Source organism: Tachyglossus aculeatus, chromosome 21, assembly GCF_015852505.1.
Source record: "Tachyglossus aculeatus isolate mTacAcu1 chromosome 21, mTacAcu1.pri, whole genome shotgun sequence".
In the NCBI taxonomy this organism is placed as follows: Eukaryota; Metazoa; Chordata; class Mammalia; order Monotremata; family Tachyglossidae; genus Tachyglossus; species Tachyglossus aculeatus.
The window spans coordinates 56971919-56997487 of record NC_052086.1 but is presented as its reverse complement, the minus strand read 5'-3'; the positions used below and the strand labels follow the sequence as shown (position 1 = coordinate 56997487).

General features: G+C 45.6%; 1 protein-coding gene across 1 annotated transcript in view; it reads left to right on the top strand.

The window, feature by feature from the left end:
• The window catches only part of ARPC1A (actin related protein 2/3 complex subunit 1A), a 31900-nt gene extending 10287 nt beyond the window's left edge, over window positions 1-21613 (top strand). The window contains exons 2-10 of the mRNA XM_038763431.1: window positions 1756-1861; window positions 4171-4275; window positions 6840-7062; window positions 7749-7856; window positions 14682-14894; window positions 16470-16545; window positions 16769-16962; window positions 19535-19625; window positions 21231-21613. Of these exons, the coding sequence (XP_038619359.1) occupies window positions 1798-1861; window positions 4171-4275; window positions 6840-7062; window positions 7749-7856; window positions 14682-14894; window positions 16470-16545; window positions 16769-16962; window positions 19535-19625; window positions 21231-21269 (1113 nt within the window). The 5' untranslated portion in view covers window positions 1756-1797 and the 3' untranslated portion in view covers window positions 21270-21613. The remainder of the gene's footprint in view (window positions 1-1755; window positions 1862-4170; window positions 4276-6839; window positions 7063-7748; window positions 7857-14681; window positions 14895-16469; window positions 16546-16768; window positions 16963-19534; window positions 19626-21230) is intronic.
• The last annotated feature ends 3956 nt before the right edge of the window (window positions 21614-25569 follow it).

The window sequence follows — 25569 nt, the reverse complement described above, 5'->3', positions numbered from 1 at the left end:
CAGACAAGTGGCACTATCTATTAAGCCACGCTGCTTCTCTCTTGGATGGTCATGTCAACCAACCATTTTCTCTTGGTCGGTTTCCCCATCAAATATATGGAAATTATATCTGTCTCACAAAAGTACTCCAAAAGACTCAGAGGCCCTCGCTTGCCGGAGCCCTAAAAATGCAATAGCACTCTCAACATTTTAGTCTTAAAATGCAGCTGAATGATCAAATTTGTTCTTACAGGTGTCACTTGAGAATCTCAGTTTTCTAAGAATATTCTTGTTTTCCATTAGGAAAAGGCAAGTGTTAAGGCTTTGAAACCTTTAGAAAATTAGATCTAGGAATAAGCCATGAGGGTCAATTGATCGATCCATCAGTCAGTCAGTGGTGTCTATTAAGTGCTTGGTGTTCAGAGCACTGTAGGAGGAAGAGAGGGTTTGGGAGGAAGGTGAGTTCAGTTTTGGACATAGGTTGAAGGGCCGGTGAGACATAATAATGATAATGATGGCATTTATTAAGCACTTACTGTGTGCAAAGCACATTCTAAGCACTGGGGAGGTTACAAGGTGATCAGGTTGTCCCACGGGGGGCTCACAGTCTTCATCCCCATTTTACAGATGAGGTAACTGAGGCACAGAGAGTTAAGTGACTTGCCCAAAGTCACACAGCTGACAAGTGGAGGAGCCGGGATTTGAACCCATGACCTCTGACTCCAAAGCCCGGGCTCTTTCCAGTGAGCCACGCTGCCTCTCACATCTATGTAGAGATCTTCTACAGGAGGAAACAAGAGAAGAGAAGCAGCGTGGCTCAGTGGAAAGAGCCCGGGCTTTGGAGTCGGAGGTCATGGGTTCGAATCCCGGCTCCGCCACATGGCTGCTGTGTGAACTTGGGCAAGTCACTTAACTTCTCTGAGCCTCAGTGACCTCATCTGTAAAATGGGGATGAAGACTGTGAGCCCCACGTGGGACAACCTGATCACCTTGTATCCCCCCCAGCGCGTAGAACAGTGCTTTGCACTGCATAGTAAGCGCTTAACAAATGCCAACATTATTAGGAAACATGAGATTGCAGAGGAGGTGAGAGGTCAGTATTAGCAAGGTAAATGGGGGAGTTAGCCACATAGAAAAATAATTATAAACATAGGAGTGGACAGACTCCAGAAGGGTGTGAGCGTAAAGCGAGAGGAGAAGGTATCTGGAACAGAGCCCTGAGGGGCACCCATAGTTAGTGGATGGGAGACGGAGAGGAGCTGATGAGAGAGACTGAGAAAACACGGTCAGAGGGGTAAAACAACCACAACAGCAAATCCAAGGATAAATAGTGGTTCCAGGAGTAGGGAGTAGCCCTCAGTTTCAGATGAAGCCGGGAGACCGAGGATTCAGGTGGGATTTGGCAAGATCATTGGTGACCTTGGAGAGAGCGGGCAAATTGAGGGTGGAAACCAGATTGGGGAGAGTCAAGAAAGGAGGTGGAGACGAGGCAGTGGAAGCAGTGGGTAAGCACAACCTGTTTGGAAAGTTGGGATCCGCTCCCGCTGTAGAACGTAAGCTCCTTGTGGCTGGGGAGCGCGTCTCATGCTTTTCTTGTACCTTCCCAAATGCATACACTGTGCAGTGTACTCAATGAATGCCTTTACTGCTACTACTACTACTACGATCGAGCATGAACACGTCAGCCTGGAAAAGTCAGGCAGCAGTATTCTTTTGGGACTGTTGGATGGTATGTCAAAAATTAGACTAAAGTACTTTCCATTACTTCCCTTTCAGCTTTTTCCTTTTTGAAAACACTAAGAATATCCTTCATTCAGGATGTCTCTCCATCAGTTTTTATTAGAACCAATCACCTGCCATGCCTGGAACAGAGATCGAACTCGTAAGTTTGCCTTTCATATTTCTGTGTTACGGATACCTTCCTCCGTACTAGGGAATTCAAGGGATCTGTGATCATTTTCTTCATTTGGGGTTACAGACTGTGTCAGGGAAGTGTCTTGCCGCCTCATAATGGGAACTCATTGAATATCTGTATTTGAGGGGAACCCAAGACCTTGACATAAAGCTTCTAATTCGGGTTTTCAGCAAACAAGTGTGGAACCGTGGTGGAGACAATTTGGGGAGTTAAAACTCATGACTTGGACTTTTTGTTTACACCTATGTAGACTTGACACTTGGTCGGTTTTCCCGTCAAACTTAGGGAAATTATATCTGTTTCACATAAGTACTCCAAAGTACTTGCCAGAGCCGTAAAAATAAAATAGTATTCTCAACATATTAACCTTAAAATGCATCTGAATGATTAAATTTGTAAAGGTGACACTTGAGAATCTCAGTTTTCGAAGAGTGTTCTTGTTTCCCATTAAGAAAAAGCAAGTGTTAAGGTTTTGAAAACCCTAGAAGATTACAGTGGTTTAAAGCTTTGGGAATAAACCATAATGGTCGATCGATCAGTCAGTCAGTCAATCAGTGATATTTTTAAGTGCTTAGTGTTTAGAGCACTGTATTGGGCACATGGGAAAGTACAGTATGGTGGAGTTGGTAGAAATGATCCCTGCCCACAGGGAGCTTAGAGTCTACAGGGGGAGAAATGTAAGAGGCTGTAATGAAAATAAATTTATTCAGTATGACATGCTGAATTATAATTTGAATTGCAGCATGAATCCAAAATTACAAGAAGCAGTCTTGGTCAGCGTTAGTGCAAAACACAAACAAAACCCCACCTTTCCACTCTCAGGAAGCACTCCACATTAGTAAGTGGATTTTCTTGCTTGCTTCACCTATCCATTTTCTCTTTATTCAGATTTAGGGGAGTCTCCTCTTTAGAAACAGAATGATAGACTCATGTAGTAGAACTGGAAAGGGACTCTGAGCCAGCCCCCTGCCTCCTGGTAGGTGAATAATTAACCGTGCAGGACCATTGGTGTGTCTTTTTTTCAAAGATCTCCAAGGCTGGAGACTCCATGACCTCCCTTGGAAGTCAAGGAGGTAGTCTTTTTGTCCATCCAAACCTTCCTGCAGCATTTTGCAATTTTTCCTGCTTGTTCCAATAATGTCCTTCATATACGTTACAGGAGAACCGTCCTAATAATGCGAGAGCTCCGTTCTTGAAGAATCCCGCCTGAAGAAAAACTCACAAAATGTGCACAACAGTTTCTTCCAAGCTCTCTAGACAGACGTGCCCTACTGGAAGAGCGTTCACCCATTTCACAATCAAATTCTATTCAAAACACGTAGTGCACGCACCCATTATAGGTTCTTTTAGGGTTACCTCCTAAGGCCAGCTGTCCATCTCTTGAATCAGGTTCCTCACTTTTCTCGGGACCCTCTCCAGTTTCCCCCCATCCTTCTTAAAACGTGGGATCCCAAATTAGGCCCAGAGCTCTGAAGAAAGTCTGGGCAGTGTTGGGCCTAGTGGAAGTATCTTGTTGCGGGCATGAAATGTGTCTCCCAACTGTGTTATATTGCACCTTCTCAAGTGCTTAGTGTAGTGCTGTGCACACAGTAAGTGCTCAGGAAATGCCATTGATTGACTGAAGGATTTCTTCCCACCTCTTGCAGGTCACACTCCTGTGAAGAGATGCCACAATACCTTTTTTTAATAATGGCACACCATTACTTTCTGCTGTTCAGTTTGTGGTTTATCCTGACCCCTGGATCTTTGCCATATTTTTGACTAGTAACGATAACGGTGGCAGTGCTCGTTAAGCCCTTACTGTGTGCTAAGCACTGTATTGAGTGCTGGGGCAGATACAAGATAATCAGGTCCCACATGAGACGCACTGTCGAAGTAGGAGGGAGAGCAAGGTATTGAATCTCCGTTTTGCAGATGAGGGAACTGAGGCACAGAGAAGTTAAGTGACTAGCCCAGGGTCACACAGCAGGTAAGTGGCAGAGCTGGGATTAGAACCCAGGACCTCTGACTCGTGGACTCGTGCTCTTTCCAGTAGGCCACGCTAATCTTTTTGATCCACAGAGGTCTTATCAGCTTCTGGGCTATAAAAGTACAACTTTGCCTGGCATAGTCCACTTATCCGATTAAAATCCACTCCGTTTCATTATCCTCCACTAACCCACGGTCATAAGACATGATATTTAAAACACAAAGCAGAACATCCTCCGAAACGTTTGGCTTTTGCTCTCTGTTAGACCCTTAAATCCAAATGTTAACCGGCCTGTTCTGTCTGCCAGAGATCGCCATTAGCCCTAACAACCACGAAGTTCATATCTACAAGAAGAATGGGAACCAGTGGCTGAAAGCTCATGAACTAAAGGAACACAATGGACACATCACAGGTAAGGAAAGAATAAATAGAAACCCAGTGCAACAATTGCCGGTTTATGTACTTCTTTTCTCTGAGAGGCCAGTGAGAGCGACTGGGGCAAGGAGACTACCGAATCGCCGCTCATTCTGGTTGAATCTTATTGCAGGTGACTAAGGGACTCACTCTACCTCTGAGTTTTATGCATTTATTTTGCGTTTAAAGGAAAAATTTAAAAATTCTGACTGGAGATAAGGCTTAAGACAGCACTGATGTTAAGAAAGTAGAACTTTTCTTCCCGGGCCACTGAGAGATTATGGACAGAAGTCAGGAGCAGCGATAGCAGGGAAGCAGCTCTTCTCTTCTGCCGCCTTTCCCCCGAACGGAGCAAACCTTAATCCTAATCTTAATCCTAGTGCAAGGAGTGGACAGCCGTCCCCCGTTCACCCCTCTCCCCCCTGCCACCACCACCAGGTGAAGCAGGGACCTGTGAATTGTCAGGACTCTTTAAAAGGTAGAAAGGATTGCTTTTCATCTTTCCAGGAGTCCTTTAAGGGCTTGATGGAAATTTGTCAGTCCCAGAGGGTGATTTACCACTATCTCTAAGATCCACTGCCCTGATCATCAAAATCAGATGTCAAAATGGGGAAAACAGAAGGCTTTGCCACACCCTAAACAGTCTGGGTTTTCCTCTTACTTGAATGTACTAATGTCAGTCTGAAAAACAAAAGTGTACCTCTGTTCTCTATTACCGCAGTGCTTTGAAACATTTTACTGAACTAGGGCTGAATAAGGGCCAGGTGCTCCATGCAGTTTTTCCTTTCTGACTATTTGAACCTGTCTGAGCTGCACAGAACTCTTTCTGTTCTGCCACTTGGCCGGGGGGGCTTTTTCCTTATTCCCAGTGTTCCTTATCTCAGCAGAATCTGAAAGACCATGTTCTCCAAAGTGAAAGAAAAATGTACCATGCTGCAGCTTTTTACATTGTTCCCTAAAAAAGAGAAATCTTGGAGGTCACGAAAAAGTGTTCCATCCAGCTCTTCCCTCATTTACCACGCACCGTTGTGATCCTGATGCATTTGAACTGAACTTCAGCACAGTGGGTCAGACCTTGAGATTTTATTCAGAAGACTTCCCCTAGCCTAGCCAGTTTAAGAATGAGAAAACTAATGTGTTTTCCAGGAAAATTTGGTTTGTCTTAATATTAGGAAACAATTTTAAAGTAACATTAGGCAACGATGAAAGACAGAGAAACCAGCCAAAGACTGTCAAGAAGTATCCAGTTTTGCCTTACTTTTTTTCACTTACTTTGAATTTTGGCATGCTTTGGGCTCTGTCCTATTTTCTCTCAAAAGGCTCAAACAGAATTCTTTCAGTTGTAAGAAAGCATTTGAACCTGTTATTGGCAGAATCTAAATATAGCCCCGTGGCACGAAACCCTGGATCAGTCATATTTGTTCAGAAAGATACAAAGGTTAAACGCCTCTTTGTGAATCTTTCCAGTGGAGAAAAATAGTCGCTAAATATAGAGAAAGGAAGAAGTGATGGCAGACTTCTCAAAGGGATGTCAAAATTTCAGTTTCCCTGGTTTTAGTTTTTTGTGTTACCGCCATTAATCGCTGATATTTTTTGACTCCCGGCCAAGGTGCCGGGGAAGCACGAAGCATTTGCAAAGCGAAATTCCTGAAAGGAAAGAGAAGACAGCTTCGTGGCTGAGAAGCTGCTTGCCCCACTTTTTCCCCTCCCCACCATGTGAACGTTGAGGGAGAACTAAAAGTCAGAAATGTCGGCAACGTTTTAGATTACGACCACGTGATCTTGGCAGCTGCCGAGCTGGCCGTCACCGTAAAGGATGGGTTCAGGGGTGGCCTGGGAATCAATCAATCGTATTTATTGAACGCTTACTGTGTGCAGAGCACTGTACTAAGCGCTTGGGAAGTACAAGTTAGCAACATATAGAGACAGTCCCTACCCAACAGTGGGCTCACAGTCTAGAAGCTACTGGGAACTACAGTAGCTGGAAAGAGAGAGGAGTCTTGGTAGGATTTGGGGGATCGAAAGGTCTTGGGGAGGGGCGACTGATCCTCTTCCTTGTAAATTAATTTGGCACAGCACATCATGCTGGACCGTGCATACCTCGGCACGTAGGAAAATCACACCAGGTAATATCGAGCAAATTTTGCAGGGAGGCTGGAGTTGGCCATCTGTTTTCTATTTAAGAATTTGACAAAGATATTTCTTTTCGATTTTCCCTGCCGGAGATTCCTTAGTCAGATTCTGCGCCATTGGCACTCGCTGCTGGAGAGCAAGGCCAGGGGCTTGTTAAAAGCTAAAATGGACTGCAGTCAATCACTCAGTGATATTTATTGAGCGCTTTCTGTGTGCAGACCGCTGTACTAAGCACTTGGAGAGGTACAACCCAACGGAGTTGGTAGACGCGCCTTACGGAAAAATCATCTGGGGAACGTTCGGCTACATTTACATCTGTCAGTAGGGAAATCCAAGTGGGTAGCAAATGTCTCGGCGCTTATTTGGCCGGGCGGTAAACAGTTTCCACTGGCCAAGAGAAAGATTATTCATGGAAAGTCTAAATTGCAGGTATTGACTGGGCTCCCAAGAGCGATCGCATCGTAACTTGCGGTGCCGACCGAAATGCTTACGTCTGGAGTCAAAAAGATGGTGTCTGGAAGCCGACCCTGGTGATCCTGAGGATTAATCGTGCTGCCACCTTTGTAAAGTGGTCTCCCCTGGAGAATAAATTTGCTGTGGGCAGCGGAGCTCGACTTATATCGGTGTGCTACTTTGAATCCGAAAACGACTGGTGAGCACCGTCTAATAGACAACACTAACCTCTGACTGTTAAATACTTCTTTACTTCTATAGCCTTTAATTCATTCAGTCAGTCGTATTTATTGAGCGCTTACTGTGTGCAGGGCACTGTACTAAGCGCTTGGGAAGTACAAGTTGGCAACATCTAGAGACGGTCCCTACCCAACAGTGGGCTCGCAGTCTAGAAGCGGGAGACTGACAACAAAACAGAACATATTAACAAAATAAAATAAATAGAATAGTATTATTGCTGGAACTTAGGGTTGGGGGAGGTAGGAGTGGAGAAGGGAGTGAGGAAGGTAAGAAAGAGTGGGGAATTCTCCCCAAAGAGCAGAGGTGTCAACAAACTGTCTGCAACTGGAGAATAGACTATTGTTGTGCAGATGTGCTAGACTCTTATTAAACCAGTTAATTCTGGAGCCCTTAGTAGTCTGCTAAATTCAGAGCTATGTTGGGAGGGTGGGCATTATAAATTGCAGAGATGATGAAACCCGCATTTTACAGTTTAATCTCTTCCCTTTTGAGAACGCCAAATCTCTGGGGCAGGAAACATACTCTACGGGCAAATGTAAATCCTTGCCTGGAAGTTACCAGTGGAGTAGAAACGAAAGGTGGTTAATTTACACACCACTCTTGAGGTGTGGGTGGAAATTGACATTCTGCTTTCCTCTCCTCTAGGTGGGTGAGCAAACATATAAAAAAGCCCATCCGTTCCACCGTCCTCAGCTTGGACTGGCACCCGAACAACGTCCTGCTGGCAGCTGGATCTTGTGACTTCAAGTGCAGGTAAGAAAAGGCCAGATGGCAATGTGATATCAGACTGGTTAAATAATAATGATTATCCTTATGGTATTTGTTAAAGCACTTACTATATGCAGGCACTGTACTAAGCGTGAGGGTTGGGTACAAGCAAATCGGGAGGGACACAGTCCCTGTCCCACAGTCTGGATCCCCATTTTACAGGTGAGGTAACTGAGGCACAGAGAAGGGAAGTGACTTGCCCTAGGTCACACAGCGAGCAAGTGGCGGAGCCGGGATTAGAACCCGTGACCTTCTGTCTTCCACACCCGTGCTCCAGAGACTTCTTCCAAATGAAAGCGGATGTTCATTCGTTTGTGGTGAAGTATTTGCAGCTGTTTGTTCATTCAGTAACTCGGCTACCGGAGCAAAGCAGTAGTCTGGAAGGACCGGTACTCAGTAGCCAAGGAAATCGTGGTGTCCACTTTTATTTTTTAAACGGCTGTGAGAAGTGAATCCAGCACCGATGCCCCGTTCCACTTCCATAACAGTTCCCCCCCCCACCACCAGCTTCTTGTGGTACTTGAGCAGTGCCAGGCCAGAACACAAATAATTATTGTGCATATTTATTCTACTTATTTTATTTTGTTAATATGTTTTGTTCTCCGTCTCCCCCTTCTAGACTGTGAGGCCGCTGTTGGGTAGGGACCGTCTCTGTATGTTGCCAACTTGTACTTCCCAAGCGCTTAGTATGGTGCTCTGCACACAGTAAGCACTCAATAAATACGACTGATGATGATGATAATAAATACGATTGAATGAATGAATGAAATAATGAGGTCCTGGAATGCAACCGGCATCTAAGCAATGCTTACCGCATTACACCTTCGCTGGGTCGGGCTTGTGAGGAGAATGGGGCAGAACAGGAAACCCAAATGAATGCTCCGTGAACGGCTTCTGTGGAATAATTCCAGAAAAGGTGGGCAGCAGAAACATTTTGAAAGACACAGTGAAGCAGAACCTCAAATGATAAGGCAAAGCAATGACTATTTGGGAGTCAGCCGCATGCAAAGCCAATCTGTCATCTGTTGGAAGTAAAGTAACCGTCTTAGAGCAGAGACTTCCAAAAGAACATGACGACAAGAGAAAGAAACCAGAACAGTGCCTGCCACTTTGGGTAACAAGCCGTTCCAGTGCAGCAAGGAGCAAGCTTTGTAGGTCACTAGCCGCCCTGAGAACTCACGTGAAGCGGGGTGGCCTAGTGGATACAACACAATCCTGGGAGTTAGAAGGACTTGGGTTCTAATCCCGGCTCTGTCGCCTGTCTGCTGCGTGACCTTGGGCAAGTCACTGAACTTCACTGGGCCTCAGTTCCCTCATTTGTAAAATGGGGATTAAGACGGTGAGCCCCATCTGTGATTCATTCATTCATTCATTCAGTCGTATTTATGGAGCACTTACTGTGTGCGGAACACTGTACTAAGCGCTTGGAAAGTACAAGAAGCAGCGTGGCTCAGTGGAAAGAGCCCGGGCTTTGGAGTCAGAGGTCATGGGTTCAAACCCCGGCTCCGCCACTTGTCAGCTGTGTGACTCTGGGCAAGTCACTTCACTTCTCTGGGCCTCAGTAACCTCATCTGTAAAATGGGATTAAAACCGTGAGCCCCCCCGTGGGACAACCTGATCACCTTGTAACCTCCCCAGCGCTTAGAACAATGCTTTGCACATAGTAAGCGCTTAATAAATACCATCATTATTATTATTATTATTACAAGTCGGTAACATATAGACTTATGGTGATATACTGTGGACTGTGTTCAACTTGCTTAGCATGTTTCTACTCCAGCACTTAGAACGGTGCCCAGAATGTCGCGCCTAACAAATACCGGTAAAAAAAAAATTGAATTCTACCTTTTTAGCCACTCAGTCTTTGCTTACTTTTGTTACAGTTGTATCTGTTTTCTCTTTTGTGCCCATTGTCCGTCTCCCCTATTACATTGTAAAACCCTGGAGGACAGGAACCGTGTCTTCTGTTATTACTGTGCTTCCAAGGGCCTTGTGCAGTGCTCTGCTTACAGTTGACATTCCGTAAATATTGAAAGTGCTGATTTGCATGGATATAATGCGGAAAGTATTTGCAGTCAAGCGTCGGTCTCATCGGCCACACCCACCCACACTTGTGAAATTTCGGTCATTAGTTTCATCTTTGAACTCAGACAGCTGTGTGTATGTCTGTAAAACTGAAGATTAACAGAATTAACTGATTAACTGAAGATGAACATAGCCGCACCGCCTTGGATTTCCGTTGCGCCTGTGTCGTTTTTAAAATAGACATTTGTTGATTATCATTAGCCTGAAACTGGAAAAATCCACAAGCCTGATGGATAATGGTTTGCAGAGTATATACCAGAATAATGTTTTTAAACTTCCTCAGTCCAAACTTGGTAAAAGAAAGCAAGCCTTGATTTTATTTTTAAGGATAAAGGAAGATTACCATCATCATCAAGGGTATTGAGTGCTTACTATGTATGGAACACTGTACTAAGCACTTGGGAGAGAACAGTACAACAGAGTTGGTAGACACAGTCCCTGCCCGCAGTGAGCTTACATTCCACAGAATATAAATAGATGATTTATAATGCATAATTGTAAAATTACTGATATTTGTTACGGCGTGAGTATCCAATATCAAAAGGTGACAGATCCAAGTGCAGGCATGACACAGAAGAGAGAGGGAGCTGGGGAAAAAGAGGCTTTAATCATGGAAGGCCTCTTGGAGATGTGATCTCAATAACGCTTTGAAGATGGGGAGAGTCTAATGTATAATGGGGTCTAATGTATATGGACAGGGAGGGAGTTCCAGGCCAAAGTAAGGACGCGGGAAAGGAGTCGGCAGCAAGGTACACAAAAAGTGTTCAGAATTGTTCTCCGGTGATTTACTTGGAGGTTTCTTCGAAACCGATTAACGTCATATGAGGTTGGCAGTTCCACTTTAAGCCCTGGTTAACGACAGACATTGGGAGTGAAACAAGCAATCAAATTATATGCGTGTAGGAGAAAGGCACGCAATCATCCTTCAGATTGTTTTGTAAGGTTTCGAATGACATGTGGTCTGCTACATTTTACTTCGTTCCTAGGGTGTGTCCTGCTCGCTGCTACGCTTTATTGTACGTTGGAGTGGTTTTGGATGGGTCTTCTGGAGGTGGCAGCTTGGGGGTGTTGACAAAGAGGACAGTCATCACCGGGGTTTAGATCCAATTAGCAAGATAGAAGGCGTTTCGGTAATTCAACGTTAAAGCTTTAAATTATGGTTACCTCTTTGCTTTTGCTATGTAAAAAATGACTAGTCCTGTACTTTGACGGACGTTGGCAATTTTATTTGTATTGAGAGGTACAGGAAGATATCCGTTGACACCCTCTCCATTGACTATTCCTAGTATCTTTAATTGAAAAATGATCGGCTTGTCCGGGGGGGGTGGGGGGCGGATTTTCATTTCGTGTGGGTGTGAAGTAGGGGCAGGAGGAGAGTGAAGAGAAGACGGGGAGGGGAAGGAAAAGGTGAGAGGACCCTTGAGAACAGGGACTGCATCGTCCTCTTCCAGACACCAAGTGCGGTGATTTGCTCACGGTAGGCACTCACTAAGTTGGACTGAATGAACGAACGCTCGTTTGTTCGTTCGAAGAAAGTTACCCTCCCTGCTGGGCGGTCTCCTCCTCTTCCTCCTCCACTGCCGCCGGTTCTTTAGTCCTCCTTCGAGAGGTTAGAAGCAGCGTGGCTCAATGGAAAGAGTGCGGGCTTTGGAGTCAGAGGTGATGGGTTCAAATCCCGGCTCTGCCAATTGTCAGCTGTGTGACTTTGGGCAAATCACTTAACTTCTCTGGGCCTCAGTTACCTCATCTGTCAAATGGGGATGAAGACTGTGAGCCCCCCGTGGGACAACCTGATCACTTTGTAACCTCCCCAGCGCTTAGAACAGTGCTTTGCACATAGTAAGCGCTTAATAAATGCTATTATATATATATATATATATATATATATATATATATATATATATATAAAACCCCTGAAGCCTGTGAGAGGTGGAACCACTCGAGAGGCTTTCTGTCCCGAGAGGCTAGACTGTCTCCACCCCCGACCTGGTGTCGTCACTGTCCATTCTCTGCCACTGTCTTAAGCCAAACGGCAGCAACTCCACGGTCAGCCTCAGATTCCCAGGGATCGAGCAGACTAGTTACTGCTAACCTCTTAGGGTTGTCTTCATTAACCCAGTTTTCTCAGAGTTTAGGTATCATTTAGTTGTAATGTTCCTTAGAGATGTGGCAGGAAGCGAGAAGGCTGGCGGCGGGACAGAGGGAAAAGAAAGAGAGGCAGGGAGAGAGAATAGGCAGTTTAGACAGTAGGTAGGTTGGAAGGCGGAATGACTGAAGAGCAGAGGGTGAAATAGAGGATATTAGCAGCAAATTCTCCATGCTCTGTCCACTTCAACATCCCCACTGAGGGGCCAGGGGTGGAGCCCAGCTCTGTGAGACTTTGGGCAACTCCATTTTATGTCTCTGGGCCTCATTATCCTCATCTATGAAATGGGGATTCAGTACCTGTTCTCCTTCCTACTTAGGCTGTGAGCCCCATGTGGGACAGGGACTGAGTCTGATCTGATGATCTTGTATCTACCCCAGTACCCCAGTTTAGTGCTTGCCACACAGTGTCCTTCTAGATTGTGAGCCCACTGTTGGGTAGGTACCGCCTCTATATGTTGCCAACTTGCACTTCCCAAGCGCTTAGTACAGTGCTCTGCACACAGTAAGCGCTCAATAAATATGACTGAATGAATGAATATTTGGTACCCCGCTCCATTTCCTTACTACACTGTAGATTTCCTAGTTATCCAGCACGTAGAACAGGGCTTGACACATAGGAAGCACTTAACAGATATCATTATTATTATTATTCAGTACATACTTATTTTTTCTAGTCTACTCTAAAACGTTTCTTGAAATATGTACCCTTTACGTTTCCTATTTGTGCCAATAGCCGTAGATAATTTGCTCTGGAGTATTGAATGTTTGATGCAGTCCCTGCCTTTTCGGTCAGGTCTTAGCAAATAAAGGCTGCATCGTCAATGGGGTGGATGCCTCTTGTAGACATCTTATCAGTCAATCGTATTTATTGAACACTTGCTTTGTCGAGCACTATAGTAAGTGCTTGGAAGATTACAGTATAACAGAGCTGTAGACACGCTCCCTGCCCACCAAGAGTTTACAGCCTAGAGAGGGAGGCAGACATCAATGTACATAAATTCAGGGTATGACCTACCTTCTTCTGCAAAGTGGCTATTTCATTCAATCATATTTATTGAGCGCTTACCGTGTGCAGAGCACTGGACTAAGCGCTTGGGAAGTACAAGTTGGCAACATCTAGGGACGGTCCCTACCCAACAGTGGGCTCACAGTCTAGAAGGGGGAGACAGACAAGAGAACAAAACATATTAACAAAATAAAATAAATAGAATAAATATGTACAAATAAAATAGAGTAATAAATACGTACAAACATATATGCATATATACAGGTGCTGTGGGGAGGGGGAGGAGGGGGAGAGGAAAGAGGGGGCTCAGTCTGGGACAGCCTCCTGGAGGAGGTGAAAAGAGTATTTGAAATGAGTAGCTGCATGATGGCCTCTAAAGTATTAATACCACAACATGAGACTGTGAGCCCACTGCTGGGTAGGGACTGTCTCTATATGTTGCCAACTTGTACTTCCCAAGCGCTTAGTACAGTGCTCTGCACACAGCGCTCAATAAATACGATTGATGATGATGATGATGAGAAACAGTTTGCCTATCTTCATAAGAGATAGGCAGATAATGATGTTTTCGTTCGACTCATGTCTTGAATGGATTTTGAGTGCTTTTTTTTCAGTGGAGCCGAGCTCAGGATAGGCTAGGAAGGGAAAGTTGTTTCTAGGGGGCTAAGAGGAGAAATGGTTAGGGAGACTCTCCCCTCAGCATCCTCATAGGGTCCCAAAGAGGCCCTCCTCTCTTACCCCAACTGCCTAAGCTTCCCAGCCTCCCGCCTGGCCCCTGAGAGTGTTGAGGGAGTGAACAGTCCCTCAGAAGAAGAAGCAGCGTGGCCTAATGGATAGAACCTGGTCTTGAGAGTCAGAAGGACCTGGGTTCTAATCCTGGCTCCACCACTTTTCTCCTTCGTGACCCCGAGCAAGTCACAGCACTTCTCTGCCTCAGTTACCTCATCTGTGAAGTGGGGATTAAGACTCTGAGCCCCAGGTGGGACGTGGCTTGTGTCCAACCTAATTAAGCTTGTATCTGCCCCAGTGCTCAGCACATCGTAAGTACTGAATAAGTACCACAAGAATAAAACAAAAACAACACAGCCCCTCAGCTCACTTGTCTTAGAAAGGGTAAGTATATCGCAGCTCTCACCGCCTGGTGTTTGTCAAATGGGCTGGGGAGGATATTTTTCCTAAAGGTCGATGGTAGTGTTTTATGTCAAATTCCCAAAGTCGAGAGGTGGGAGTGGGAAAGAACCTTGAATCCCTGGAAAGTAATTACTCTGAAAATGTCAAGCCCCAGCTCCCATATTATGATGTATCTCTGCAGTCTGCTGTGTTTTTTTGGCAACTCACCTTGGCTGGCCCGACACAAGATGTACAATATTGTTGCGGTAAAGAGAGCGGTGAATGTCCATGCAAATAGGTGCTGCAGCCAGCCACCCGATATCAGTACATTACCCAGGCCTCTTTGACGCTGATTCTTGAAATCGACACAATTGATTCTGCAGCTGGGTGGCGAGAAATGAGGAACTGTGGCCCATTTAAAAAATAATTTTTTTGTACGTACATTGTGTTTTGCTCTGTAGAGTGTTTTCTGCCTATATTAAGGAAGTGGATGAAAAGCCAGCCAGCACTCCGTGGGGCACAAAGATGCCTTTCGGGCAGCTGATGTCCGAGTTCGGGGGCACAGGAAGTGGTGGATGGGTCCACGGAGTCAGTTTCTCCGCCAGCGGGAACCGCCTCGCCTGGGTCAGCCACGATAGTACTGTGTCAGTTGCCGATGCCTCCAAAAGTATGATGTAAGTATTTTCTGTTCGCTGGAGACACACCGTACCTTTGATTCCTCAGGCTTTCCTCGACTGCTCTCCTGAAACAGAGGGATGGGGGACACCGGAAAGCAAGATCAAACCAGCGTTTCAAGGAATCTCCAGTAAGGTTGCCCAGGGGTGCCGCTGGGTGAACGAAATTTGAAATTTCAGACCTTCACATTTAGAAATGAGCATCAACAAGGGGCATAATTTGAGCGCCGTTCTCATGTGTCCGCTTATTGTGGTTTGGTGATTGACATCTTCCTCTGAGGAGTGTCTAGGATTTGGGTTTTCAGGTGGGTCGCGTTCAGACATCTGCACAGTTTCCAGTGAAAGGACTAGTGGGGTAATCCTTTGAGAATTGCCCTGGTTTGATACCGATAATCGTCCCTTCAAAACAGCCAGTTTACTCCATTCATCTCGATTCCAAAAATCTCCCTTTCTTCCACTTTTGCTCTTAGAAGATTTCAACTGTCATCAGCTGGCCCATTAAGTAGGAGTTATTTCCTGTGCCCTCCTTGGTTAACGAGTGTTTCCGTTAATTTAAGACCAGCATTAAATACTTTAGAGCCTTTTCCACTAATTTCCCCAGTGTATGTTGGAATAACTTTAATGGTGAATGGGATGAGCAGGCACATCAATAGCAAGTGAAGTCACCACAATTCCAGGGGCGCCTGGTAAAAACCTTGTATGGAACGGTAGTCAAGTTACCAATCCCCGCTCCCCCTCGTGTCTTCTGTGTGACCTTGGGCAAGTCACTTAACTTCCCCGAGCCTCAGTTACCTCATCTGTAAAATGGGGATTAAGACTGTGAGCCCCACTTGGGACAACGTAATCACCTTGTATCCCCCCCAGCGCTTAGAACGGTGCTTTGCACATAGTAAGCGTTTAACAAATGCCATCATTATTATTACTGTTATTAATAATAATGGTATTTCATTATTAATGGTCAGGGTGGTGGGAAAGGAAGACTTGGTCATTTTCTCCCTGTCATATGTTTGTCCTATTCTGGTGACAACGGATCATCAATGGGGCTGAAATTACTGGGATCTTTATGTAAATGCATGTAGTAGTATCGCTTCTGGAGCCTGTCGTGGGTACGGATTGTCTCTATCTGTTGCCAAATTGTACTTCCCAAGCGCTTAGTACAGTGTTCAGCACACAGGAAGCTCTCAATAAATACGATTGAATGAATGACTAGAACTTCATTCGAAGACCAGGACTCCATCGACTGGCCATAAACAGAATAGCCAAAAATTCCGAAGGCTTTTTTTGCCCCTCCCGTGAATTGTTCTGTATTTTCAAAAATGGTCGTGATGTCACCAGAATGTTTGGTTTAAATATAGCGCTGTCTTCCAAAATAGTCTCTTTCTGAATTTTATAAGAACAGGCACAAGATCCTTGGTGGGGGATGGTGAGGATCATCCTACATTTATAAGGCTTTAAACGTGGATGACTGGATTTTTGTCACACTGTATGAGACTAGACCCTTTGTCATCTTCTATGGCTGTAAAGAAGCTCGGCAGTCACTTTGCGCCTTCATTAAACAAGTGTTCTTATGTTCAGGGTTTCACAGCTGAAAACAGAATTCCTCCCACTCCTGAGTGTGTCATTTGTCTCCGAGAACAGCGTGGTTGCTGCTGTAAGTGCCTCTCTTTATTTCTCCTTGTAGCATGCTGTAGTTCTTCACCAACAGGATAATTTGTGCCTTATGAGGCTAGTCATAATATATGAAAGTTCATTAGGAGAAACAGCCCTAGCTGTTCCTCAACAGTGAGGCGTGCCGAAAGACGCGAATGTTCTCTTTACCAATTAACCAGCTGCGTGGGCGAGTCCTCAGGGGTGTAAACGATGTTCCGTTGCAGGGCCACGACTGCTGCCCGATGCTGTTTAACTGCGACGACCGCGGCTCTCTGACCTTCATCTCCAAACTGGATATTCCGAAACAGAGCATCCAACGCAACATTTCCGCCATGGAGCGTTTCCGCAACATGGACAAGAGAGCCACTACTGAGGATCGCAATGCCACCCTGGAGACGCTGCATCAGAACAGCATCACGTAGGTCCTGCCAAACCAGGGTGTACGGAGGGCAACCGTGACAGCCCTCGTTCTCCCAGGGCAGAAGCCCCCTAACCAAGCCGGTCCGCCTCGGTGGAAAAGTCATCTCACTCCCGGGTTCCCGACCACCCTCCCCGTGCACCGGTTGGGATTTCCTCGAGAGAGAGAGAGCTCAGATAACCTACATCCGCACCTCACTGTCCTTTATAGTGTAAATCGTCCCCTAGCTTTGCGGTACCTAAAAGAATAACAACAGCTGCCTGATTTTCACCCTTACACGTTACTATAGTGACGGGTTCGCTGAGCCATTTTCCTCCCCGCAGCATCCCGAGAAAGAGAGCTTGTCGAATAAGAATTGCAGATCCCGTGCAGTAGATTCGATTAGGGATTTTGCGACGACTCGTCAGTCTGTTGCTCACAGGAGAGGGGAAAATCATACCCACTCTTAGTAGTTTTAAGGGTGCTCCTTTGCTGTTAATACGCACACATGGGTCTTCTGTTAAAAGAATAATTCTCTGGCAATTTCAGCACGAAGGATTCCGTTGGATTCTTCCATTACAACAGGAATATCTATTGTAAGGTCAAAGGGAAGGCTGGAATTTTATATAGGAAAGTTAGAAATAAAGTCTAAACAAAACAGGCAAAGGAGCACAAAACCTAGACACAATCTGATGGAATTCTCTTGCAGTTTAAAGAGAACTTCCCAAGAAATTTCCCATTTTTGTTTGTCTAATAAGTGAGACGCAGAATCCTGACAGAGACAGTATGGTGCTTGTGGATTTTCAGGCTCTCTAAGAATAATTGTGAGGTTCGGTTTAGGTTCTCTTGCATGCTATTAGCTTCTGTTAGATGCTATTAGACAAGCTGAATGGACTGAAAACTTAATAGGGTAAAATACACGTGTGCAGTAAGCGAGAGGTTTACCTATTGGCTTCATCTGACAGTTGTGTGCTGTTGGAACCTGTAAATTTTGGAGGGTTTTCAGAACTCACTCTTCCGGGGGTTGTGTCCAGCCGGCACTTGTTCAGTGCCTTTCCCCACAAGGATCATGCCGAAAGCACAATGCATCAAAATTCGCCAAAAGGCCAAGATGCTTTCAGCTCGAAGTGCTGCTTTTTAGTTGCAAAAACCCTGCCTTCTTTATAAGTTCTAAGAATACGTTTGCTGAACATAGGGAATGTTATTTGTGTCCCCTGGATGGGGATCCCCTGTGTTTTCCTCTAAGACTTGGGGATTTCATGTTTGCCGTAATAGTCCAGTTTAGGAACAAATAGGGCAACTTGTCCATAATAATGCCGTCGTGCTCAACACTGGGGCGGATAGAAAGCAGTGAGAGGAGATGCTTTCACTGTCTTACACGGGGCTCACGCAGTCTGAGGAAAGGAGAAGCAGTATGCCTCCAACCCCTTTTACAGAGGTGGAAACTGAGGCACAGAGAAGCTAAGTAACTTGCCCAGGGTCAAAGGTACACACTCATGGGGACCCAGGGTGGGCAGTTGCCTCCCACCTGGCTTTGTGAACTGGACTTGAAGCCACGCTCATCCCAGGTCTCTTGATGGTTTTCACGCAGGCCTGAAAAGGCCCAGGTGGGTGGCTTCCTGGGCCTTTAGCTCTTTGAAGCCTGTCCCCTCCCAGCCCTCGCCCCTTTCCCCATTAACTGAATGCAGGGGTGAAAAGATGACACACAAACCCAGGTCTCACGGCCCCTTGGTTCTCCGACCCCATGTCCCCTTAGGCTCAACTGTTCTTTAAAAAAATAAAGAACTTGGCAGGAATTTTGTAGCGGGTCTTTTTATAAAAGTAACAATCATAGTGAATCACCGTAAAGGCAGAAACAGTGGAGGTCCTGCATCCTTTATATCTTTGGGATGTTTGTAGTCTTTGGTTTTGAATTTTTTGTGGCGTTTTAACTGCCTCTCTATCAGCAGAGTCGTGAATCTGATTTTGTATGTCTCGATCCTGCTTTGGTCCCTCTTCCTGGTATTTGACAAGCTAGCGGAAAGAGCACAAGACTGGGAGTCAAAGGGCCTGGATTCTAATCCCAGTTCCACCACTCTCTAACCGTGGGCAAGTCACTTAACTTCTGGGCCTCAGTTTCATCACCTGTAAAAAGGGGATTACATACCTTAGAGGGCAGTGACTGGGTCTGGTCTGATTGTATCAGCCCCAGTGCTTGGCCCATAGTGAGCACTTGATAAATGCCACAGTTGTTATAATTGCTGTATTATAATTATAATTGCTATAAGAGCTATGATCGGCCTGATCACTAATTCTGACTCCTTTGGAAAGTATCACTTTTGTCATTTCAAGGAAGTCCGTTTCATTCTGGAGCGTTGACCGTAACTGCAGGTATCTTCCCAGTCTTCTAGCTTCTCCAGCTTTTGGTTTCACGTTGAAAATTTCGATGGAAAATGCACTATCCTAGTGTCGATGCTGAGATCGTCCTCTTGGGTGGCCATTAAGCTCTGCCTCCTCAGGAGGGAAGGCAGGGCCTAGGAAGCCGCGTCTAAGCCCGGCGTAAGTTTCTCCTTGGGTCCCCAACCCCATTAAAAGTTTCACTTTCCGTTCGCAGCCAAGTGTCTATTTATGAAGTGGACAAACAGGACTGCCGCAAGTTTTGCACCACTGGCATCGACGGAGCGATGACAGTCTGGGATTTTAAGGTATTTTACCCTTTTTCGAGCAGCTTATCATTTCTGAGGGTCCGATCAGTCCGGGTTGATGTCACTCATCTTTTGGACTCGGTGTAAACACCGCTAATTCTTTAGCTGTAAAGCAGCAGACTAGTTGGGTAGGGACTGTCTCTATATGTTGCCAACTTGTACTTCCCAAGCGCTTAGTACAGTGCTCTGCACACAGTAAGCGCTCAATAAATACGATTGATTGATTGATTAATAAGAATCCAATTCCTATATGACTGGAAGTGAGATGGATGATAAGGTGTGTACGTATAGTGTGGATAACACGCCTAAGAAGGATAAACCTCAGAAACAGGTAAGCATCCGCCGTCAGCTCTGTGCTCCCAAACTGACATGACACGTCGTGTATTGGCAGAAATTTGTTGTTCCTCTAGTCAGGCTAAATTGGGGACACACCATAGAGACCGTCCCCTGGGGAGATTGTGCCAGTGAGCCCACTGTTGGGTAGGGACTGTCTCTATATGTTGCCAACTTGTACTTCCCAAGCGCTTAGTGCTCTGCACACAGTATGCGCTCAATAAATACGATTGAATGAATGAAAAGCTTAATGCTTTTTGTGAATTCCATTCTTTAGGCTTTTGCCTCCAACATCACGTGCCCTCCTCTCAAAGTTCCTAGCCCCTCCAACCCTCTTCACCACAGTAGACCCTTGCCCAACCTTACCCTAGACACTGAGCTCGTTGCTTCCGTAATCAGTCAGTTGTAGTTATTGAGCGCTTACTGTGTGCAGAGCACAGTACTAAGCGCTTGGGAGAGGACAGGAGAACAGAGTTGATAGACATATTCCAGGCCCACAGCGAGCTTACAGAAACTCAGGTCGGTGAGGGCTTTAAGAGCCGTCCTGGAAGACTGCGCTCCTCCCCACCGCCCACAAACCCAGAGAAGTTGGCTAGTTCTCCATCCCCTGGCCCCCTCCTACCTCCCCTCCCTTCTCTCCTTCCACATCCCAGCCCGCACACTCCTCTCCCCTGCCTCCACTCACCTCCTCCCTGGCCCTCGATCGCGCCTGGCCCACGTCCTACCTCTAGCCTGGAACACCCTCCCTCTTCACATCTGCCAAAGTAGCGCACTTCCCCACTTCACCTTGTAACCTCCCCAGCGCTTAGAACAGTGCTTTGCACATAGTAAGCGCTTAATAAATGCCATTATTATTATTATTATTATTATTATTCAAAGCCCTACTGAAAGCTCACCTCCTCCGGGAGGCCTTCCCACACTGAGCCCTCCTTTCCCTCTGCTCCTCCTCCCCTCCCCATCGCCCCGACTCCCTCCCGCCCCGCAGCACTTGGGTATATGTGTACGTATGTATTATTCTATTTATTTTATTAATGACGTGTATATATCTATAATTAATTTACACTGATGCAATTGATGCCTGTGCACCTGCTCTGTTATATTTTATTGTCTGTCTCCCCCCTTCTAGACTGTGAGCCCTTTGGATAGGGATTGTCCGTGTTGCCGAATTGTACTTTCCAAGCTTTACAGTGCCCTGCACAGAGTAAGCGCTCAGTAAATACGGTCGAATGAGTGATTTCTTTCTCTCTGATCCCTCTCTCTCTGTCTCTCAAGACCCTAGAGTCCTCCATCCAGGGCCTTCAAATCATGTAAAGATGGATCTCCCTTATCTAGCATGACAGACTGCTTGTGAGACTGCAGCTCCACACCTACCCGGGCCTGAAAAAGAAAGACGAGGAAGGCAGACCACGAGGAAGCACTGAGAAATTACGGCTTTGCCAATGTTTTGTCTGTTTTTAAAACACAGTTGGTGAAAGTGTTGGTTTCAAGAATCTGCTGGGGTTTTTTTGTTGTTGTTGTTTTTTTTTGATTAGTTGTTTCATGACATCCTTCACCAGAGCTGCTCTTTAAGTAGTTTATTGTGGAAAGTTTGACTAACTTAAAAGGGGAATTTTATGTTCGTTGTCTGCTAGAAGATTAAAAAAGATACAAAATTTCTGCTTTGGTCTCATTGAGAAGAGCTGTGGTATATGATGAGAGAGGTGATAAATAAGGGTGGCGGTGACCGTCTTCCACAGGAGCCACGGAGACCACCCCCCGTCTGGAGACTTCAGGACCAAGAACCCGCATGGAGGAATTGATTCTAGTGGAAGTGATTTGCGCAGTGCCACTTGCTCTCCGACATCGTGCCGGTCACTTTCCCACTGGGCAGCAAACTATGGGTAAGAGATAACTTCAAAGAGTTGAAGGAACGAGAGACAAGGTAAAATGTAGAAGGCAGTGGTTTGGCTCTGATTGTTCTCCTTTGTTTAAATGTGCCTTGCTCAGCTCGGTGTTGAGTTGAGCCAAGAGAAATGCCCCCATTGTTGTGCAGTAGCCACTCCCATTTCCCAGTGCCTTCCTGTAGCCTAATCTGCTGAATTTCTTCAGATCCCTGTCCGAGATTGGGGCAGGATGGGGAGGGGAAGAGAAGCTGTGAATAGACTTTGGGGAAAACTGGTGCAAGACAAAATTATCCAGTGCAGAATATGGCCCGTGTCGACTTTAAGGCTTTCGCCAGTTAGGGAATTTGCACGGTTACGCAGTCTTAGGTATCAGCATTAATTGGAATTGCAGTGGCAGGAGATGCTGAGATCTTGTATTTATTGCGCGCTTACTGTGCACTAAGCTCTTGGGAGAGTACAATATAACAACAAATTGACACATTCCTACCCACAACAAGCGAGCTCACCTCCTCCAGGAGGCCTTCCCAGACTGAGCCCCCTCTTTCCTCTCCTCCTCCTCCCCCTCTCCCCCGCCTTAGCTCCTTCCCCTCCCCACAGCACCTGTATATGTTTGTATGTATTTATTACTCATTTATTTATTTTATTTGTACATATTCTATTTATTTTATTTTGTTAATATGTTTTGTTTTGTTGTCTGTCTCCCCCTTCTAGACTGTGAGCCCACTGTTGGGTTGGGACCGTCTCTATATGTTGCCAACTTGTACTTCCCAAGCGCTTAGTCGAGTGCTCTGCACACAGTAAGCGCTCAATAAATACGATTGAATGAATGAATGAAAAGAGGGGGAGACAGACGTTAATATAAATGAGTGAATAGATAAATCACAGATATCTAACTCCCGTTCTGGGGTCCTCTGCATCTAATCGAGACCCCGTTGTGCGACTGGAATCAAGTGGGTAAGGAAGAGCAGCAGGAAAGGTGGTGTGAAAACTTGGCTGAGGCAGCGGCCAGGACGCTGTGACTGGGGGCCATTAGCAAGTGTGCCAGGGGTTGCCCTTGTCAGTGTTGGCTTTGGGAACAACTGGTTCCTGGAAGTAAGTAATAGGACTAAAAATAAAGCAAAAAGACCTGAGGCCTTCCAGAAAGTGATGATAAGGAGCTTTATCACTGATCACAGTGGATTTATTCATTCATTCATTCAGTCGTATTCATTGAGCCTCAGTGACCTCATCTGTAAAATGGGGATTAAGACTGCGAGCCCCACTTGGGACAACGTGATCACCTTGTATCCCCCTCACCCCCAGCGCTTAGAACGGTGCTTTGCACATAGTAAGCGCTTAACAAATGCCATCGTTATTATTACTGTTATTAATAATAATAGTATTTCATTATTAATGGTCAGGGTGGTGGGAAAGGAAGACTTGGTCATTTTCTCCCTGTCATATGTTTGTCCTTTTCTGGTGACAACGGATCGTCAGTGGGGCTGAAATTACTGGGATCTTTATGTAAACGCATGTAGTATAGCCTCTGGAGCCTGTCATGGGTAGGGATTGTCTCTATCTGTTGCCAAATTGTACTTCCCAAGTGCTTAGTACCGTGTTCAGCACACAGTAAGCACTCAATAAATACGATTGAATGAATGAACTGAGCACTTACTGTTTGCAGAGCATTGTACTAAGCTCTTGGGAAGTACAAGTTGGCAACATATAGAGACAGTCCATACCCAACAACGGGCTCACAGTCTAGAAGGGGAAGAGTCTAGAAGGTGGAAGGTTTTTTTCCTCGGACTCTGTTTATTTGCCTGGTGGGACGTGGGAGGGAAAATCGGGGCAGGCAGTGGCCCAAGTAACTGCTGAATGGTTAGTCAGTTGCTTTTATTGAGCACTTACTGTGTGCGGAGCATTGTATTAAGCGCTTGAGAGAGTACTGTTTAACAGTAGACATATCCCCTGCCCACAATGAGCTTACAGTTTGAGAGGGAGACGGACATTAATAAAAATAAGTACAGATATGTACATATGTGCTGCGAAAGCTGCGTGGAGTTGAATTTAGAGAGCAAGATGGACATTAATAAAAATAAGTACAGATATGTACATATGTGCTGCGAAAGCTGCGTGGGGTTGAATTTAGAGAGCAAGACGGACATTAATAAAAATAAGTACAGATATGTACATATGTGCTGCGAAAGCTGCGTGGGGTTGAATTTAGAGAGCAAGACAGGGTGGCACAAAATGCCATTATTGTTATTATTATTAGTTTCAAAAATACTTAACTTCCAAATAGGCCTGTTTTTATGTCTCAATTCCACTCTGTCCCTGCCCTCGCCATCCCCACTTTCTTCCTCAGGCTCATGTACAGCTATGACGGTACAGATATGTACATACGTGCTGCGAAAGCTGCGTGGGGTTGAATTTAGAGAGCAAGACAGGGTGGCACAAAAGGGAATGGGAGAAGAGGAAGGATAATTGTGCATCTAGCTTTAATTCTACTTGTTCTGACGACTGACACCTGTCTACATTCATTCAGTCGTATTTATTGAGTGCTTACTGTGTGCAGAGCACTGTACTAAGCGCTTGGGAAGTACAAGTTTTGTTTTGTTGTCTGACTCCCCCTTCTAGACTGTGAGCCCATTGTTGGATAGGGACCGTCTCTATATGTTGCCGACCTGTACTTCCCAAGCTCTTAATACAGTGCTCTGCACACAGTAAGCGCTCAATAAATACGATTGAATGAAAGGAGGGCTTAGTCAGGGAAGGCCTCTTGGAGGAGATGGGCCTTCAATGAGGCCTTGAAGGGGTGGAGAGTCATTGTCAGATAAAGACGATAGAGGAGGAGCAGAGTTTAAAGGTCCTTATGCCTTGAGAAGCAGCATGGCTCAAGTGGAAAGAGCCTGGGCTTTGGAATCAGAGGTCATGGGTTTGAATCCCAGCTCCGCCACATGTCTGCTGTGTGACCTTGGGCAAGTCACGTCCTTCTCTGGGCCTCAGTGACCTCATCTGTAAAATGGGGGTGAAGACTGTGAGCCCCCCGTGGGACAACCTGATCACCTTGTAACAGCCCCAGCGCTTAGAACAGTGCTTTGCACATAGTAAGCACTTAATAAATGTCTTTTAGACTGTGAGCCCACTGTTGGGTAGGGACTGTCTCTATATGTTGCCAATTTGTACTTCCCAAGCGCTTAGTACAGTGCTCTGCACATAGTAAGCGCTCAATAAATACGATTGATGATGACGATGCCTGAGTCCGACATCTATAGTATTAACAGCCACGGTAACTTTATTCAATCAATTGTATTTGAGTGCTTACTGTATGCAGAGTACTGTACTTAGCACTTGGGAGAATGCAATATAACAATAAATAAGCACATTCCTCGCCCACAGTGAGCTTACAGCCTAGATTGATTGATTGATAGAGGGGGAAACAGACATTAGTATAAATAAAGTGGGGCCGGGAAGGGGGTTGAATAAAGGGAGCAAGTCAGGGTGATGCAGAATAAACCATTTAGACAGATGAAATCACAAATTAAAGCAGCGTGACAGAACAGTGGTCTGTTTTGTGGCCACCGCAGAGGACAGACCGGAATGGTGGAGGCTCAGTTGGAGAAAGGCAACTCTCCTCGAGAAAGGACTTTGTATGATGTAGAACTATCTTTAAGTACACATGCACCCTGGAGAGAGATGTCTTATCATATCTGGAACTCGTTAGTCACAGTTGCATACACGAGTAGGAC